A 15,959-nucleotide genomic window follows, 5' to 3' on the forward strand; every position below is an offset into this window, starting at 1 on the left:
CAGGATCGGAGAAAAATCGCCGCCACGCGTTGTCTCTCGAGACCGTGTTCCGACTCGTGGGCTCGCCCCTCCCGCCCTTGCTTCTTCCTAAAGATCTCCGCTTCCCTGTTCCTCGAGTCTGCTTGTTCCTCCCTGTGCTGCTGGGTCAGGGACTGCAGCCCAGCCCAGCACACAATTGCTTAATTGAAGCACTTAATTGAAGTGGATCAATTAAGTAATTCCCCTCATTGAGGACACCTTTAGACCCTGCAGGGCTGGAGCTGTGGAGCACAGAGTTTGTCAGCTGTCAGAACCGGGGCAGGGACTGGGCTGGACTGGGCTGGGCTGGACAGGACAGGCCCTGAAGGGTCAGCAGCTCTCCAGCTCCAGAACAGGTGCAGTAGCAGGAGTCCAGGCAGGTGTGTCTCCCGCCTGCAGGGGGAGCCCCAGGGCTGTCAGGCTGCCCCCCGCAGGCAGGGCTGAACCCGGAGTGAGGGCTGGGTCTGTCTCCTCCTCCCTGCGGACCACCCGGCTCGGCCGCCGGTCGCCCCCGGGGAACTGCACCCCCACAACCCCTCCGGGCCCCTTCCCCACACCCCAGAAACACAGCACACGGGACTCGGGACAAACCAGAGGACTTCCAGTTTGATTTCAATTCTTTTTTATTTTCAATGTTAAAAAAGGATCCCTGATCTCTCCTAAAAACCTCCGGGCCTGGCTTCTGCAACTCCAGCAGCGGCTCGGGCAGGAAAGGTGCAGCTGCATGAGGTGGAACAGGCTAGGAGCTCCAGGCCGCAGGCACTCCCAGATACCCCAGCGCCCAGCGCAGGACCACGCCTGCGGCCCCCAGGCCCAGCACGGCCAGGCCAGCCTGCAGCACAGCCGCAGGGGGGCGCGAGAAGCGCGCGGGGCCCATGGTGGCCAGCAGGGCGGCGCCCACGCTCAGGGTGAACGCCACGGACACCGCGGTGTTCAGCGCCACGATCTTGCCGAACTTGGCGAAGGGGGCGATGACGCAGAAGAACAGGGGCACCGTGGCGATCACCGTGGTGACGGCGCTGGAGATGATCGCCACGCCGACGTGATCGATCGCGGCCAGGGTCCTCCTCCGCCGCAGGGCGCCGGGGTCCTGCCGACAGACACAGACGTCAGCCCCTGGGCAGCCAGCGCTGCCCGCGGCCTCGCTCCAATCCGCAGCTTCACACGCTGGAGCTACGCAGCAGCAGCGCTGCATCATGAATTAAAACTTGGGGGACCTGCCGCCGGACCCCAGCGTGGCCCTACCTGGCTGGGACTGGGGGGGACACTCTCCCCGGCCAGCAGGAAGCCCTCCACCAGGTGCAGGCAGTAATCCACAGAGGAGCCCACCAGGATGGACAGAGAGATGGCCTCCACCGCCCCCATCTCCCAGCCTGCCCAGTACATCGCCGCCACCACCAGGCACACCACGCCTGCGGGAAAGGCGAGAGAGAGGGAGACGCTGTAGCAAGAGGGCAGGAGAGAGGGAGACGCTGTAGCAAGAGGGCAGGAGAGAGGGAGACACTAGCGAGAGGGAGACGCTGTAGCAAGAGAGAGGGAGACGCTGTAGTGAGAGAGAGTCTAAGAGCATTTTCATGTGCAGAAGAGGAAAAGCCGTTTGCTCAAGCGCGTTGAAGGCGCCGCCGGGCTCAGGTGCGTTCTCACCCAGGATGGTCAGCAGCACGGGCAGCAGCAGCCGCAGGTGGGCGGTGAAGACCGACACGGCCGCAATGCAGATCGCCAGGGACAGCAGCAGGCTGTAGAGGGCGCTCTGCACACCTGTTCAGACGAAGGTGTCAACAGATTCAACTCAAGACCTCTGTGAAGCAGAGAGTGTAACAAGGACAGAGAGAAGACAACTTGCCCAGGATCTCCATGAAGATCTGCTTCCAGTGCTCGCAGGTCTGGAACCCGCGGCGCAGAGCAGAGGACTGTGGGAGTGCGGACAGCTGCTCCTGCAGGAAGGACTCCCACTGGAGGAAGTCGGACAGGGTCTGGAAGGAGGACTTCCCCTTGTAGGTGGTCTGAGGAGACAGAGAGAAGATGAGACTTGGACGATCAGAGCACAGGGGGGTTCCCCAACGATGACAGCGGGTGATCAAAATGATCAATTCAAACATTTTCAGAATGAAGGCTGGGCTTGTCTCAACATGCTTGGGCTCCAAATGGAAACCCAGCTAAATCTGAACAAAAACTCCATCAAGAGCTGGAGAAACTCACAGACTCGAAGGCCATGGACACCCAGCGCACAGCGCCGTCCTGCAGCCCCAGGGCACCGTGGGAGAGCTGGCCGGGCAGCAGGCTGGGCTGCGGGAGAGACTGGCACTCGGGGTGCAGTAGGGGCAGGAGGGAGGACAGGCCGCTGCCTGAGAGAGAGGGGAGGGGCGTTAACAGACACTGTGCATCGACGCCTCACTGGGCGAGAGCGCTGGAGGGCATCGGTGCGCCCAGGGGCCGGTACCTGAGGGCAGGCACTGCGCTCCGCCAGGCTTCACCAGGTGGGAGTTACTGCCGATGGTCTTGCACAGCCTGCACAGGTGTCCGATCTCCCTGAAGAGGTCAAAGGTTGGGTCATAGACCACGCTGCCCTGTCAGGAGGAGGGGAGAGACACAGTGACAGTGACAACACGGGCTGTCCAGAGTCCCGCATGCATGTGACAACACCAGTCCCACCACACTCCAGGTCCTCCCCTGAGACCCAAGCCTGTGCCAGTACCTACCATGTCCCCAATGACGTGGTTATCGGTGTGGCGTGTGCGGTTCACTCCCAGGATCCCGAACACCACGAACACCATGGCCCCAGTGTCCACCAGGGGGCGCGCTGCAGGTTTGCCACACGCTCCGTTCTCACAGGGGTTGAAGCCGGAGGTGGCTGAGCTGACTGCCCCCTGCTGGTCTGGAAGCAGAGGTGCAAGAGGACAGTGTGAAGACAGCAGGAAACTCGCCAGCTGGAGCGTCACTGGCTGAGGCGACCGCTCAGCTCAGAGCAGCTCAGACAAGCGTCCTGCCCTGCGACTCCAGCCCGGGCCGCGCAGTTTGCAGGACCAGTCCAGCCCTCCTTCACGTTACTTCACTGAACGCACTGCTGGCTTGATGAGGTCACCCTGTCCACAGGCTGTAGATGGAGCCCCACGCTTTCGTGCAGTATGTGCTCCATTTTCTTCTAATTCCAGATAAATTCCAGGTAATTTTAAAACGTACATTATTTAAAAAATCATTTAGTTCCCTTTTCCACCACTGCTGTCACTTTACCTGTGAGCAAAACAGAGGGACACACTGCCCCAGTCGGGCTCCCTGCAGGAACGCTGGGTTTGCACAGTAAAAAGTACCCTTGCGTCCAGCAAGAGGGGGAGGAAAGGGTTCTGCTGCAGGGCGGCTCTGGTCAGGAGCGCTCCGGCCACACCCACCTCTGCCGACCGGCGTGTAGAAGGATCCTTTGGTGGGTCCGTCCGGCCCCGAGCTCAGCACGCAGCCAGGGGGCGCCGCACACACTCGGCTGTGGAAGGGGCTGCGTCGCAGCTGTGCGAAGTACAGCTTCCTGTGGGTCGAGGAGCAGGCTGGTCAGCACCCCGGCCAGGCCAGGCCAGGCCATGGGCAAGGCCCAGCCCACCCCCCCGCTCCCCCGCTCCGAGAATAAAGAGCAGGTAGAGAGCTTGGCTTCCTCCCCCTGCAAGCCTGCACACTCCTCCTCTCTCTACCTCTCTCTCGCTCACCTGCTGTGCTGCTGCTCAGCCGACGCCACAAAGAAGCTGAACTCCGACCTCCAGCCCCTGCTGGGGTCGCAGGAGCGGGAGGTGATCATGCCGGCGGGGCGCGGCTGTCCGGCGGCGGCCACACACACGGTCAGCCGCGTGGTGAAGTTCCTGTGCGGACCGCCGAACGCCTGCAAGAGCAAGAGGCTCCCTGTCACTCTGCCCAGGCTGACCGGGAGATGCACAATAGTCATCTGGACAATGACGCTGTTTAGCAAATCCTAACGATTCTGTGACAGGGCTCTGCACAGGCTCAACGAATAGACCTTCTGCTCTGATGCTTCACTCGGGGTTTTGTTTCAGCACGTCATGGACGTCACTATCGCATCGTGATTCGCGTGCTGCTCCGGAGGCTGTGACCCCAGCAGGGGCTCACGCGTGTGCGGCCCTGCGGCCAGACGCGCACCTGAAAGGACGGCACCTCCCCGTTCCCAGGGGTCAGCGGTTTCCAAGGCAACGGCACGCTGGCGTTCAGGGAGAAGCGGTAGAGGGGCGGCCCGGCGCCGGCCTGCAGCTTCGACACGTAGACGGTGAGCAGGAGACCTGCTGGGGGTGAGACGGCTGCTCAGGCGCACAGGCGATCAGAGATCCCTAATATTTTGGTCACTGAGTGTTGTCTCAAACAGCTCTACTGCATGTAAAAATAGAACAGTTACAATGAAGGAAATACATTTCTACAATGTTCCCTGATCTCCAGCAGAGGACCACGGAGCAGCTCTGACCTGTGGCGACGTCAGTCGTGCCTGGTGGACCTGGCTTGAACGTCTGAGAGCCCGCGGTGGCCTGGCACTGGCTCTGGCTGTGCCTCCCAGAATTCCCAGCACAGGGGCGGGCACTGCGAGGTAGGGAGTGGGGCTTTTCCAGGAACAGACCTGCCAGGGGAGAAAGGTCAAAGGTCAGAAAGTCCAGTCACATCTTCACACGACAATACAGGCAGCTCTGCAGCACAGGCTTCTGGACAGAAAGAAAGATAATGCTTTGTGTGTCGTGTAACAAGTAAAAACAAAATATCTTGGTTCATAAAACTTATACTTTGTGGCACTTCAGTTACTTTATGCAAGGTCCACATTGCTGAGGTTAAAGGATGGTCTCTATACCTCTTTGAACCTCTGAGCCTCTTTGAAAGGCTACCCCGCCCTTTCCCAGCTAGCCCCTCCCCCTGCCTGCCTGTCCAGCCCCACCCCTGCCCCGCCCCACCCCCTGCCGCCTGTCCAGCCCCACCCCGCCCTGCCCCAGCTCACCTGAGCACATGTGGCAGGACAGGCCCTCCGCACTCAGGTTGCTGCGCAGGTCCAGAAGCGCCTGGATGTTGGTGTCGGGGCTGAAGAGCAGAGGAGCGCGGCTGGCAGGACGCAGCAGGGAGCAGAACCCGGCCGAGACCAGGAGCACCACCACGTACAGCCCTGAGAGAAACAGGCGTGTACAGGTCAGCTGCGACAGAGGTCATTGTGGAAAGACCGGGATGGAGAGGGAGAAAGAGCAGAGGTGAGTGCGTGATTGAGGAGTGGATCTGGAAGCCATCTCCCAAGCTCTGGGCGCAGCCCCCAGCCAGTCAGGATCTCTCTCTCACCCACAATGACATGTCGCCATTCCACAGCGGGCTGTGCCACCCAGCTCCTCAGCACCTCCTGCAGTCGGGAGCTCACCAGACCCATTCCCGTTGGGCCTGAGGAAGGTGCGTCAGTCTCCGCAGCCAGGGTGAGGAGAGGGGCATCGGTGTCGGGCTCCCAGGGGCCTGGGGGAGAAGGGAGAGAGATTGGAAATAAAAAGAGAGAAACAGAGACAAGGAGGGTTACAGAGAGCGAGGTGCAGAGGCCCCACCCTCCAGCCCATCTGACCCCGCCTCCAGGTAGCCTGGCCCCCCCTCCACAGAACTCCAGGCTCACCTGGCTCTGCCTCCACAGACAGCAGAGGGATGTCATCATCCAGGTAGGAGAGGGTAGCATTGCCAGGCCCAGGGAGCCTGGTCTCATGCTGAGATTGACAGCTGGGAGACAGGAGAGGGGAGAGAGGGGAGAGAGAACGCGACAGGGGTGAGGAATTATACAAGTTACTAGTATTAACATTGTAAATCATCATAAAAAGTTACTTAACAGTTACAAATTGAATTTTAATTGCTTTTGATGAATAAATTGCTGAATTTCATTGAGTTAAAGATTTGAATCCCTTCTGCTTTAATAAAGAGACGCTATGCACTGTGGGGGAGAGATGCACAGTCATGTTTCTCCACCAGAGGGAGCTGTCTCACCTGCTGCAGTTGTACTGAGCAGCAAGAGTAAGAGGGCTGCAGCAGTGGAGCCTGCGTGCTGTGTTAATCCGCAGGAAGTGCGCTAAATTAGAATTACATGAATTACAAAACAGCACAAGGTGTTTAGCAAATACGCAAATGAATTAATTCAATTAGGCCAGTTCAGAAGAATTACAAGAGCACCCTGTGGCTCTCTGGGAGCAGTGCAGAGACTGGAAGAGGGGCGTGGGGGGCGGCGCTCGTACCGGCGCAGACAGGCCGTCTCCCGGGGCGACAGCCACCGACTCCACAGGCACAGCGCGGCCGGCAGCATGAGCAGGACCCACAGCCAGCAGCAGCTCACGATCAGCGCCATGAAGAGCCCGAAGTCGTGGACCGCCGGGATCTGATCCGGGAGGAGGAGACGGACACAGCTGACCGGTATCGCTTTTCAACACACCACATGTGGACAAACAGCACCCCACCCCCGCAGAAACACCAGTGTGTCATCGGAAATCTGCACCCCAATTCTCCAGTTCTCCCTTCTCCTCTCTCTCCCTCTTCCCCTCTTCCCCTCTCCCTCTCTGTATCCCTCTCTGTCCCTCTCTACCTCTCTCTCTCTCCCTCTCTCTCGCTCTCTACCTCCCTCTCTGCCTCTCTGTCCCTCTGTGTCCCTCTCTCCCTCTCTGTCCCTCTCTGTCCCTCTCTACCTCTCTCTCTCTCCCTCTCTCTCGCTCTCTACCTCCCTCTCTGTCCCTCTGTCCCTCTGTGTTCCTCTCTCCCTCTCTGTGTCCCTCTCTGTCCCTCTCTGTCCCTCTCTACCTCTCTCTCTCTCCCTCTCTCTCGCTCTCTACCTCCCTCTCTGTCCCTCTGTCCCTCTGTGTCCCTCTCTCCCTCTCTGTGTCCCTCTCTGTCCCTCTCTACCTCTCTCTCTCTCCCTCTCTCTCGCTCTCTACCTCCCTCTCTGTCCCTGTGTCCCTCTCTCCCTCTCTCCCTCTCTGTCCCTCTCTGTCCCTCTGTCCCTCTGTGTCCCTCTCTCCCGCGCCCCTGGAGCCCGTACCTGTGAGAAGGTGTTGGCGGCGTAGGCGGCGGCCGTGGTGAAGGAGGTGAGGAATGTGGCCCTGCCGGCCGTCTGCACCGTGTGAACCATGCGCTGCCCAGGCTCGCGCAGGTGCCCGGCCTGCTGGAACGTGTTGATGAACACGAAGACGTCGTCCACCCCTGCGGCCAGAAGGAAGTGACAGTGAGCGTGACATCAGAGCCCACAGCAAGGAGAAATAAAGAGTTTACCCTCCGCAGCAAGGTGCTCATTTACTACAGCAAACCTGTATGAGCGACACTTTAGAGCAGAGTCTCCAAATGAAGCTGATGTCGGATTTATTACCCGTAATGCAGAAAGAGAGTATCAACAGAGTGCTCGTGCCCCGGCACCACCTGAACTCTGCGTGTTGTTAAATGCTTGTTAGACACAGGGTCTCGGCCAAGACCGGTCCACTCGCACACGGCTTCTGGAGACCCAGGAGATGGGCCGAGCAGGACCACCAGCTGCTGCAGGTTCCGCCGGGCACGCAGGCGGGGCTCACCGATGCCTATGATGACAAATGCAGCCACTCCGTTCAGGATTCCCAGGTACTGCACCCCGAACCCCACGTGGTACAGGAACAGCGCAACCAGGCAGCTCAGGCCTATACTGGCCAGGCCGAAGAAGGACAGGAACACTGTGGGCGACAGAGAGCTTCAGAAACACAGACAAGCTGCCTACCCACTCAACAAGCACTCAAGCAGAACATCTGCTCACACACCTGAGCAGGTACAGTATAATCACACCACACACCTGGGCAGGTACAGTATAATCACACCACACACCTGGTCAGGTACAGAATAAACACACCACACAACCCGGCAGATACAGTATAAATACACCTGTGATAACACAGTGACAAGGGGCAGGGCTGGGCTGTGCTGGGGGCAGGGCCGGGGGAGGGCAGGGGGCAGGTCTGGGCTGTGCCAGCCCACTCAGCGAAGGAGTGGCACCTGAGAAGGAGGTGAGGATGTAGACCAGCGCAGCGATGCAGGCCCCGCTCGCCAGCGCCAGCAGCATGTCTCTGTGGAAGGTGCGCCTCACCTCGTAGTCGAACAGGTCTGTGCCTCCGTACAGCACCTTCACCTGACTGAGAGACAGAGCGAGACAGAGACAGAAGCACAGGGAGGGTTAAGCATTACTGCTCCTTTAAAAACACGCTGGGGTGCCTATCCATACTCATCTATACCTGAACCCTTAAACTAAAGACATGTCAAGGCAGCGCCCCCCCGCGCCGGCCTGCCGGCCCTGACCTGGTGGACTGCTGGGCCAGCATGTCAGCGTAGGTGATGACGAACTGGCGGAACCGGCGGCGCTGCTCGTCGGGCCGGTCCTGCAGGGAGAGGAAGGAGGGCAGGGGCGCCCCGAAGTGCAGCTCGCTGCGCAGGAGGGAGCTGCGCAGGGTCTCCGCCGTGAGACTCTCGTCCACATACCAGTAAAACTCCGGGTGAGTGATCGCCAGCCGCAGCGCTCCTGCCGACAGACAGGGGGAGCAGTGAGTACAGCGGGGACACAGAGAGAGAGACAGGACTGATACTGACAGCTGAGACACAGAGAGAGAGACAGGACTGAGCACTGGCAGCTGAGACACAGAGAGAGAGACAGGACTGAACACTGACAGCTGAGACACAGAGAGAGAGAGACAGGACTGAGCACTGGCAACTGAGACACACAGAGAGAGACAGGACTGAAAACTGACAGCTGAGACAAAGAGAGAGAGAGACAGGACTGATACTGACAGCTGAGACACAGAGAGAGAGACAGGACTGAGCACTGACAGCTGAGACACAGAGAGACAGGACTGATACTGACAGCTGAGACACAGAGAGACAGGACTGATACTGACAGCTGAGACACAGAGAGAGAGACAGGACTAAGCACTGACAGCTGAGACACAGAGAGAGAGACAGGACTGAACATTGACAGCTGAGACACAGAGAGACAGGACTGATACTGACAGTAGTGCCTTATTAGAAATGAACACCTCCTTCAAGAGGCTTACTGCAGGGTAATTGAGCAGCTTTACCATGTTTGTACCATGGCTTCATGCCCTGCCAAAACTCCAGCACTCCGCTGTGCCTGCATGCTCATACCGCAGCGCAGCACTGTAACACGACACGAGGGGGTCTCTGGGGGACCCCGGGGGCCCCCGGCCAGCTCTGCCTGCCGCTCACCCCGGATGTCGGCCAGGTCGGGCCCCATGCCATCGTAGTAGATCCTGCCCCCGCGCGCGGTGGGGAAGAGGTAGGAGAGCAGCGAGCTGGGCGGGGAGCAGTACGAGAAGGGCCCCAGTGGGGGGTCTCTCAGGACCTCCGGGGGCTTCCAGCAGAACTGCCGGAACTGGGGGTGCTCCATCACGCGGCGCTCCACGGCATGGATAGTCCGCAGTCGCTCCGGGGTGAAGATGTTGGGGTCCCCTTCACCCTGCGCCACGAACACCAGCTCCATCCGCCAGTGCGCGTGGCTCTGCGTGTACGAGGGGATGACGAACTCCTCGTGCAGGTAGGCTTCGCGGGGTACCCTGAGGCGCACCCCATCTCCCTCCTCCTCCTCGCTCTGTCTGTCTCTCTCGGGGCGATCGGGGGCCAGAGCCTTCCTCTCCGAGCCGGAGCCTCCCTCTGCTTGACCCGGGCAGGGTCCGGCTCTGGGTCCAGCTCTGTCTAAACGGACCAGTTTCCTCACCCCCTCTGACACTGGGAGAGTTCCTTTGACCCCACTGCAATTAACACTATCTCTACCCCCACTGAAGCCCGTCACACGCTGTCCACTCCCTGCTGGGGCATCTCTCCTGCCACTCAAAACCTCTCTTCCCGCTGAGGCTCCTGAAGCTCCTGAAGATCCTCCTCCTTCAGAGGCCCCTCCCCCTGTCTCTGAGCACCTATCAGAATCCTCCATCTCACAGGAAGTTCCTCCCCCTTCAGCTGCTCCTCCTCCACCTGACATCCCACCCCCCTCCGCAGCCCCTCCCCTCTGCCTCTGCAGGTGCTGCAGCAGGAGGTCCCTGAGGGCCTGGGAAGCATAGCCGTCCACATCGCGCCTGCTGCGCCCCCAGGACCCCAGCTGCGCCTTGAGGGCCAGGGTGAGGGCGTCGAACCGCTCGGAGGAGGCATGGCCACGCACTTCGAAGGCACTGTAGGACAGGTCGATGTCCAGGGGAGGGCATCGCAGGAACATGAAGGCGGAGAGAGCACAGGGCAGCAGGACGCCCAGGGCTAGGACCAGACAGCACGCCCACGGGCGCGTGTACACCCAGCCGACTGCCCCCCACACCCAGCTGCTGCTGCCCGCTGCTCTGGCGGGCACGGTACCGGGGCTGCCCCCCTCCTCCTCCTCCACCCCCTCATCTTCCTCGTCTTCCTCCTCCTCTGGCCAGTCTGACTGCAACATCAAGGGGTCGTCTTCGGAGTCCATGGCCAACCCTGCGACACAGCGAGACAGAGCGTCAGCTCTACAGAGGTCTACAGCTGTGCCCGACTCTGCAGGGCAGAAAGCCTCATGCCGTAAAACAGGAAGTGAAGTCGTTCTGCTGAGCAGAGAAAGGGAGACAAGATCAGCGCAAGAGGCTCCAGGTTCGAGATGCCACAGATGTACTACTGACACATGCATCTGGTCAGCCGTCAATCCCAATAACAGGCCCTTTCCTTGGGAAGACATGCACAGACGTCGCTCCCTGGGATGGGGCAGCTGTCCCCCGCTCTGCCCAGGACGAACCCACCCGTGAGGAGAGGGAGAGGTCAGCGTGTCTGACCCCGAGATGGAGAAACAGCGGGCAGACCCTGGCGTGCGGGCGAGCTCCCTCTCTCACTCCAGAGATCCGAGGTGTCCTTGACAGACAATCAGGATCGCCTCGATATTAAGGCATGCCGTACTCTATCTGCAGAGCGCGTGGGCTGCCCCGGTGAGCAGCGCTTCACATCCACAGCAACACTGAGCAACCCTCCGAAGGGCTGGGGAGCTGCCTCCTCCATCGCAGGGCTGAGACCGCTACATCAGACATGCATGAGCGCCACACACGCTGCACACGCCGCACACGCTGCACATGCCGCGCATGCCGCACAGAATCTACTGAGCCCTGCTTCAGAGAGGGGAGCCTGCTGCTGAAGCTGATACCCCAGCTACTACCACCTACTAAACAGACTAGCTGGGCTGCATGGTGCCCTCTCAACTGTAAGTGTTCTTACATTCTTAATTTCTACAATACAGAGAAAACTGTATCTGTTATAGAGACTGGGGTCCTGTAGGCCTGAGACACACATAACTCGATACAGCCTGTTATAGAGACTGGGGTACTGTAGGCCTGAGACACACATAACTCAATACAGCCTGTTATAGAGACTGGGGTACTGTAGAACTGAGACACACATAACTCAATACAGCCTGTTATAGAGACTGGGGTACTGTAGGACTGAGACACACATAACTCAATACAGCCTGTTATAGAGACTGGGGTATTGTAGGCCTGAGACACACATAACTCAATACAGCCTGTTATAGAGACTGGGGTACTGTAGGACTGAGACACACATAACTCAATACAGCCTGTTATAGAAAGGAATTAATTCCGTCCAACTGAAGTCTCCTTTATAGTTAATCCTTTATTACTTACCTTTATCGGCACCTTTTAGGTCATTTAAGCAAATCAGATTCAATTCATGAATGACAGACCTGGTGGGATCGGGGCCTAGCGATGACCCAGAGAGCCGCTGGCGAGAGAAAGCCCTGTGTCCTCGTCCCCTGACCGCGCCGGGACACAGACACAGTCAGGGCTGAGCAAGCAGTTTGCACAGGGGGTCAGGGGAGGAGCTCTCTCTGGGGGGGGTTGCACTGTTGCCTTGACAACAGCCAGGGGTGGCTCAACCCCCCCAAACAGCCTCCGCTCAGAACCCTCATATAATATGTATTTCTGCTCCCCTCTGCTGCCCCAGAAATTGAATTTTGTGCAAACTCACAGAGCGAGGTGGACAGTTTTTAAAGGAGCATTAATCTCAATTGAGCCCAGGCAGGAGAGCGGTGATGTGAGGCACACTGCCCCACACAGCTCCACACAGCCCCACACAGCCCCACACTGCCCCACACAGCTCCAAACAGCCCCACACAGCCCCACACAGCCCCACACAGCTCCACACAGCCCCACACTGCCCCACACTGCCCCACACAGCTCCAAACAGCTCCAAACAGCCCCACACAGCCCCACACAGCCCCACACAGCCCCACACAGCCCCACACTGCCCCACACTGCCCCACACAGCTCCACACAGCCCCACACTGCCCCACACTGCCCCACACAGCTCCAAACAGCTCCAAACAGCTCCACACTGCCCCACACAGCCCCACACTGCCCCACACAGCCCCACACAGCTCCACACAGCCCCACACTGCCCCACACAGCTCCACACAGCCCCACACAGCCCCACACTGCCCCACACAGCCCCACACAGCCCCACACAGCCCCAAACAGCTCCACACAGCTCCACACAGCCCCACACTGTCCCACACAGCCCCACACTGCCCCACACTGCCCCACACAGCTCCACACTGCCCCACACAGCCCCACACAGCCCCACACAGCTCCACACTGCCCCACACTGCCCCACACAGCTCCACACTGCCCCACACTGCCCCACACAGCTCCACACAGCCCCACACAGCCCCACACTGCCCCACACAGCTCCACACTGCCCCACACAGCTCCACACTGCCCCACACAGCCCCACACTGCCCCACACAGCTCCACACTGCCCCACACAGCCCCACACAGCCCCACACAGCTCCACACTGCCCCACACAGCCCCACACAGCCCCACACTGCCCCACACAGCTCCACACTGCCCCACACAGCCCCACACAGCCCCACACTGCCCCACACAGCCCCACACAGCTCCACACTGCCCCACACAGCCCCACACAGCCCCACACAGCCCCACACTGCCCCACACAGCCCCACACTGCCCCACACAGCTCCACACTGCCCCACACAGCCCCACACAGCTCCACACTGCCCCACACAGCCCCACACAGCCCCACACTGCCCCACACAGCTCCACACTGCCCCACACTGCCCCACACAGCCCCACACAGCCCCACACTGCCCCACACAGCCCCACACAGCCCCACACTGCTCCACACAGCCCCACACTGCCCCACACAGCCCCACACAGCCCCACACTGCTCCACACAGCTCCACACAGCTCCACACTGCTCCACACAGCTCCACACAGCTCCACACAGCCCCACACAGCTCCACACTGTCCCACACAGCTCCACACAGCCCCACACTGTCCCACACAGCTCCACACTGCCCCACACAGCTCCAAACAGCTCCAAACAGCTCCACACTGCCCCACACAGCCCCACACTGCCCCACACAGCCCCACACAGCTCCACACAGCCCCACACTGCCCCACACAGCTCCACACAGCCCCACACAGCCCCACACTGCCCCACACAGCCCCACACAGCCCCACACAGCCCCAAACAGCTCCACACAGCTCCACACAGCCCCACACTGTCCCACACAGCCCCACACTGCCCCACACTGCCCCACACAGCTCCACACTGCCCCACACAGCCCCACACAGCCCCACACAGCTCCACACTGCCCCACACTGCCCCACACAGCTCCACACTGCCCCACACTGCCCCACACAGCTCCACACAGCCCCACACAGCCCCACACTGCCCCACACAGCTCCACACTGCCCCACACAGCTCCACACTGCCCCACACAGCTCCACACTGCCCCACACAGCCCCACACTGCCCCACACAGCTCCACACTGCCCCACACAGCCCCACACAGCCCCACACAGCTCCACACTGCCCCACACAGCCCCACACAGCCCCACACTGCCCCACACAGCTCCACACTGCCCCACACAGCCCCACACAGCCCCACACTGCCCCACACAGCCCCACACAGCTCCACACTGCCCCACACAGCCCCACACAGCCCCACACAGCCCCACACTGCCCCACACAGCCCCACACTGCCCCACACAGCTCCACACTGCCCCACACAGCCCCACACAGCTCCACACTGCCCCACACAGCCCCACACAGCCCCACACTGCCCCACACAGCTCCACACTGCCCCACACTGCCCCACACAGCCCCACACAGCCCCACACTGCCCCACACAGCCCCACACAGCCCCACACTGCTCCACACAGCCCCACACTGCCCCACACAGCCCCACACAGCCCCACACTGCTCCACACAGCTCCACACAGCTCCACACTGCTCCACACAGCTCCACACAGCTCCACACAGCCCCACACAGCTCCACACTGTCCCACACAGCTCCACACAGCCCCACACTGTCCCACACAGCTCCACACAGCCCCACACAGCTCCACACAGCCCCACACAGCCCCACACTGCCCCACACAGCTCCACACTGCCCCACACTGCCCCACACAGCCCACACAGCTCCACAAAGCTCCACACTGCTCCACACAGCTCCACACAGCCCCACAGTGTCCCACACAGCTCCACACAGCCCCACACAGCCCCACACTGTCCCACACAGCTCCACACAGCCCCACACTGTCCCACACAGCTCCACACAGCTCCACACAGCCCCACACAGCCCCACACTGCCCCAAACAGCTCCACACAGCCCCACACAGCCCCACACAGCTCCACACAGCTCCACACTGCTCCACACTGCCCCACACAGCCCCACACAGCTCCACACAGCCCCACACAGCTCCACACAGCTCCACACTGCTCCACACTGCCCCACACAGCTCCACACTGCCCCACACAGCCCCACACAGCTCCACACAGCCCCACACAGCTCCACACAGCCCACACAGCTCCACACAGCCCCACACTGCCCCACACAGCTCCACACTGCTCCACACTGCCCCACACAGCCCCACACCTGGAGAGCCTCTGTCTGCTCCTCTGCCGTCTGTGCACACTGGAGCCAGGGCAATGCTGCTGAGAGGGACACACTGACCCCTCGCCCTGTCCACCCTGTGTCCGGCACAGAGCAGTCCCCCTGCCAACCTTCACTCAGCCCCCAGGGACAGACAGGACGAGCTGATGATGGGACCGATAATCACAGCGGCGGAGGAATTCAGACCGGAGCTGTAATTCAGAGCAAGAAGTCACCGGCGGCGCAGGACTGAGTCCGACAGCCGGCTAGTCCACGCTCTTCACGCGCGAGTCACTCAGCCCGCGGGGACGCAGCCCCGCGACACCCCACTCCACGCCCCGTCCCCAGCGAGACCGGGGTGTCCTACCTGTGCAGGACGGGGCGCTCAGGTGCGCGGGAGCGGCCCGGCAGCGGGGTCCCGGACTCTCTAGCTCTGCCAGTCGGTCAGTCAGTCGGCGGCCCCCCCTCGCTCCTCGCTCCTCGGACCCCGGACCCCGGGTTTCTGCACCGGCGCAGCGCCGCTCTTGTCGAGGCGACGGACGTGCGCGGGCGCGTGTCTGGGCTGCCGGCTGCTCGGCGGCGCTTTGTTCGAGCGGCGCTCCGGACCGGCGCACAGGCTGGGGAGGGAGGCGGGGGGAGGCCGGCCCGGTGCGCCCACCCCGGGCTGCAGGGGGCCGATGCCGGGGGGGGGCAGCGGGCCCCGCCCTGACGCCAGCAGGGCCTGTGCGGCATGAGGAATGGCGTGGGACGGGTCGTACCAAAGAAACCAGGTGTCTGTGGTGACAGGAGAGAATGGCGTCCCCCCACCTCTCTTCAGTGGGTAGCGTTGGTACAGTCTTACCAGCCCTGACAGATCCGGGGCTCCCAGAGAGCGAGAAAGGAGAAATAAAGGGGAGACGAGGAAAAGCAGGAGAAGAGCGGAAAGATGAGAGAGAGCACGGGGGAGGAGGAGATGGGAGGGCGAACACGACGGAAGCACGTTTAATCAGCGGTCTGCGCGCTGATGGCGCCGCGGCTCTTC

The 15,959-nt window shown here is 61.0% G+C and overlaps 1 protein-coding gene across 1 annotated transcript; it reads right to left on the reverse strand.

The window, feature by feature from the left end:
• Positions 1-629: 629 nt before the first annotated feature.
• On the reverse strand, positions 630-15,522 carry disp3 (dispatched RND transporter family member 3). The gene is made up of 21 exons (XM_088938051.1): positions 15,306-15,522; positions 9,232-10,476; positions 8,311-8,530; positions 8,011-8,147; positions 7,560-7,694; positions 7,037-7,197; positions 6,243-6,382; positions 5,636-5,736; positions 5,320-5,484; positions 4,991-5,152; positions 4,502-4,621; positions 4,156-4,295; positions 3,711-3,880; positions 3,405-3,535; positions 2,718-2,893; positions 2,459-2,585; positions 2,218-2,363; positions 1,862-2,021; positions 1,663-1,776; positions 1,264-1,430; positions 630-1,108 (listed from the first exon to the last, which is right to left on the reverse strand). The coding sequence occupies exons 2-21, from the start codon at positions 10,466-10,468 to the stop codon at positions 758-760; spliced, it is 4,260 nt and encodes a 1,419-aa protein (XP_088794177.1). The 5' UTR covers positions 10,469-10,476; positions 15,306-15,522; the 3' UTR covers positions 630-757.
• Positions 15,523-15,959: the final 437 nt, after the last annotated feature.

Source organism: Atractosteus spatula, chromosome 20, assembly GCF_055471065.1.
Source record: "Atractosteus spatula isolate fAtrSpa1 chromosome 20, fAtrSpa1.hap1, whole genome shotgun sequence".
Lineage (NCBI taxonomy): Eukaryota > Metazoa > Chordata > Actinopteri > Semionotiformes > Lepisosteidae > Atractosteus > Atractosteus spatula.

Coding starts and splice junctions, on each gene's coding strand:
- disp3 (XM_088938051.1), bottom strand. CDS start 10,468: ATGGACTCCGAAGACGACCCCTTGATGTTGCAGTCAGACTGGCCAGAG. Junction 2,022..2,217: donor TGTCCATGGCCTTCGAGTCT/GTGAGTTTCTCC, acceptor CTGTCTCCTCAG/ACCACCTACAAGGGGAAGTC. Junction 1,431..1,662: donor CGTGCTGCTGACCATCCTGG/GTGAGAACGCAC, acceptor CCTTTCCCGCAG/GCGTGGTGTGCCTGGTGGTG.